The sequence below is a fragment of the Olea europaea genome, unplaced genomic scaffold, assembly GCF_002742605.1.
Source record: "Olea europaea var. sylvestris unplaced genomic scaffold, O_europaea_v1 scaffold1839, whole genome shotgun sequence".
Classification (NCBI taxonomy): domain Eukaryota; kingdom Viridiplantae; phylum Streptophyta; class Magnoliopsida; order Lamiales; family Oleaceae; genus Olea; species Olea europaea.
Genome location: NW_019236161.1, coordinates 98,357 through 102,065, shown reverse-complemented (window position 1 = coordinate 102,065; position 3,709 = coordinate 98,357). Strand labels below are relative to the sequence as shown.

Here is a 3,709-nt window from a genome sequence, read left to right as displayed (position 1 = left end):
GGCTGGGGGGGGGGGGGTGGGGGGGGGGGGGGCATGAAAATGGTTTTAAAACAAGAGAATAATCCCTAGTCTATCAAAATGAGGATAGTAGTGTATTACATGCATACCTTGATGGGAGCAACATGTATCCGGCCAATTATCTCAGTTTGACCAACTCCTTGAGCAATACCCCTATAACGTGTATCTAAAAGCCTCAACAATCTGAAGGAAGGAAATGGTGAACAATTAATGATAAATATCCATTCAAAAGTACCAATACCCTGGTTTACCAAAGAACAGATTAATTCCACGAGAGGGAGAGAGAAACAGGAATTCATACCCACAACGCTCGGCACAGCTTTTAGATATAATTGTTGACTGAGCTCCACTATCAACAAAGGCCTGAACAAAGGCAGTTGAAATATATGCCTCGATTAAACCAAGAGAAAATAGGATAATAAGGAGCTCACATATCACACAAGGGACCATATAATCAATACTCTTAAGTGCCCATTCAAAGTGACTTAACTGTAACTGCAAGAACTTTGTAAAGTCATGAGCTCTCAAAAACCAACCATTAAGTTCTCACGTAAATCAAGACGCATCACATATTGTAAAGTCAGTGTAACCGTGTGTCAGCAGATACAAATGCGTCTTAACTATCCATGAAACAAAAGACCCCCATGTCCATGCTTCGAGTTTTTAAGATTTGTCAGTATATCTAATGGGAACAACTAAATCCACCCCCAATAAACCTATCAGTGTCTTATTCAAGGGCAATTCCAAAATTTTAAAAATTTCAAAGATTCCTCTAAAGAGTTCCGACAATACCTGCTGCTATAAACTATCTTTCCGTCCCTTCCCCTTCCCCTTCCCCTTCCCTTCACCTTCTGTATTGCTTTTTCCCTTCATCCAACTAAAAGAGGTTAATTGGTCCTCAATAGGACTTTGACTATTTTGTTATAGTTCATCACAATCAAAGGCTTGCAACCATTTCTTCAAGAGACACTTCTTCATAGACGTAATTTTTCATAAAGTGAACTTACTCTTCATCTTCCCCCCAACCTCATCACAACAGTCACCTTTCTCTTCGAAATTAAAATAATAATTTGACTGGTGTAAACTTGATGTATATATGGACAAGTTGCATTCCAGCAAAAGCATCAATAATTTCTAGATTTTTGCCCTTATCTAACAAAATGACAAAACATCAAGACCGTCACGCAGCTTTAGAGGCAATAGTCACAATTTCAATCCTCACTAAACAGGCACCCATACATGCCTAGTTGATGCTAAAGTGTGTTTCTTTTAATTGTCTGTATAATGCATACACCCATATAATTCCTGAAAAAAAAATTTGTAACAGTGATAATAGAGCAGCAGGAAAGCACCAGCAAGTTAAATTCTGACTGATTAGCAAAACTAGACAACAAAGAGGACTGACTGGCTATTTGGAATCCTTCAGAAATTAAGCCCCCGTTTGAGCCCCATTATTTCTCAGTACATTAAAATAAATTTTTCTCTCTCCTACTTTTAACCACACAATCTTCAATAAAATAATATTGCACGTAAATAAAAAACTTTTCAACCACTCATTTTTCAAAAAAACACTATTCATCTCATTATAATCTACAAATAATGGGGCTCAAACGGCCCCTAAAGGTAAACTTCTTGGTTAGTGAGACTTAATCTCGCGCAACTTCCTTACATGCAATTTAAACCTAGCTTTTTCTCTCTCTTTCAAATTAATCTAAAGACTATCATGTATGGAGATAGTATCTCCATATTTATGCCTCGGCATGTTAAGTTCTCTTTGTTCCTGTCGTAGTAATTGTGGATGTAAGGTACTTGCCCCACTCACATTGCATTCTCCGTTTTTGAGGTACTTGTAAATTTGTGATTGGCTCAAATAACAAATTTCAGGAAATGCCCCAAAGTTAATGTGAATTTTTTACTGCTTGGTTTTTATTTATGATGTTTTCCCATCTTTCTTTCTTGGGGTGGCAGGGGCTGATAGTAGATGAAAAAACAGCAAGGAAGTCCAAGTCACACTATTTACGAATCCAGTACCTTCAAAGGAACACTATTAACTTCCATGTCAACATACAACATAACCTGAAAAAAAAAAAAAAAGCATTAAACTTCGATGCTTATATTGAGAAACAACAAAAATAAACAGTCCACTTAGCGTTTGTACATACCACCCTTGCAAAAGCTTCAGGATTGTATTCTAAGGCAGCAGCCCAGTTCTCATCAATTCCTTTCTGCAGAACAAAATGGCAATTCATAATACCACAGTAAATATTTCAGAGTGACAATAATTGAAAAGGAGAGTATAATCAGACCAAAATATATATATATATATATATATATATATATATATATATATATATATAACAAAATATATGTAAATATATATATATATATATATATATATATATAATTTATGAAAATAGGTACTTTTATTGATAATTGAAGAAGATTTAAATATTACAAGGATAATTGAAAGGTATTTGAGAGAACAAATTACAAAGAAAAGTAAAACTTCTTCTTGCTAAATTCGCTCTACTTGAAATGAAATCTTGAACTCTTTTTATAATGAAGTCCGGACTTGAAATTTCTTTCATTTTGAAGAAAGAATCTTGAAAAGAGAAGTGGACGACATCATAATGGAGCATCTTGAAAAGCAGCATCAACTTTAGTCAAAAGTTTCCAATTTTTGACTTCCTTTAATAAAGATAATCTTTTCTTTATTAAAGTAGATATTGATGTCTGACACAAAGTTGATGGGAATCTTGACAGGTGTAACACCATTGATTTTGAATTGTACAAAGATTGAGGAGAATTTCTCTTGCTTGATAGACCCTTGAATTTCTCAAATCGTCAAGAAAGCTAGGTCCATATAGTCATTTTGTAGATTTCTTCTTTGAAACTTTTGCAGCTTTCTCTTGAGCAAGATACTCGGCATAGTCATCACCTAGATCAACTAAGTCATCACCATTGTCAGTCTCTTGAGAATATTGAGATTCTTCTTCTTGATCAGAAACATTTTTTGAAGATCCTTGTTTAGAAATTTGATCGTAAATTTCTAATAATTCTTTAGGATCTTTACATTTTGATAACATTGCAATGATTCTTTGTTTTTCAGTCAAAAAATCAGCTTAATCTTCTTGTTCTTTCTTTGAGAATTTAGGTACACCTAAATTTCTTTGTTCTTGAATCCATGATTGAACTACTTTTGGACAACAGTTTGTTTCTTTAAATTTTGCCCACCACTTGATCTTGAATCTTCTCATAATTTTGTGGGTTGAGAACATATCTTGAAAATTTTCATAATGGAAGAAATCCCAACAGAAAATCCATGAAACTTTCATATTGAAAGCAAATTGAAACAAAAGATTTTCTTGAGGCTTGAGAAAAGGTTTTGCCTCTCTTTTGAAGTATTCATATCCTTGAAGAACTAGACTGGGTAAAATTTGTTCTTCAAGTCCATGATACAGAAACCAATTTTGAAACCAACTCGGAAAGTAAGGGTTACAATTTTGATTAAAATTGATAAACCAAGAATGGGTAACTGGTCTAAAAAGAAAAACCTTATACCAAGCATTCTGGTAATCAAAGTAATTGAAAGTTTCTTGACAAGTAAAAAATGTTTTTGAGAGATTTAATCTCTTTTCTTCCCAAGGATTCTGTCCCCAGTCTTCATAAGACAGAACTCTTAGAATTGAAA

General features: G+C 34.0%; 1 protein-coding gene across 1 annotated transcript in view; it reads right to left on the bottom strand.

The window, feature by feature from the left end:
• Positions 1–3,709, bottom strand: part of LOC111378609 (DNA damage-inducible protein 1-like) — a 16,668-nt gene that overhangs the window by 2,919 nt on the left and 10,040 nt on the right. The window contains exons 7-10 of the mRNA XM_023001838.1: positions 2,181–2,243; positions 2,050–2,094; positions 320–381; positions 99–201 (exon numbers count right to left, since the gene is read on the bottom strand). Coding sequence (XP_022857606.1) covers positions 99–201; positions 320–381; positions 2,050–2,094; positions 2,181–2,243 — 273 coding nt within the window. The remainder of the gene's footprint in view (positions 1–98; positions 202–319; positions 382–2,049; positions 2,095–2,180; positions 2,244–3,709) is intronic.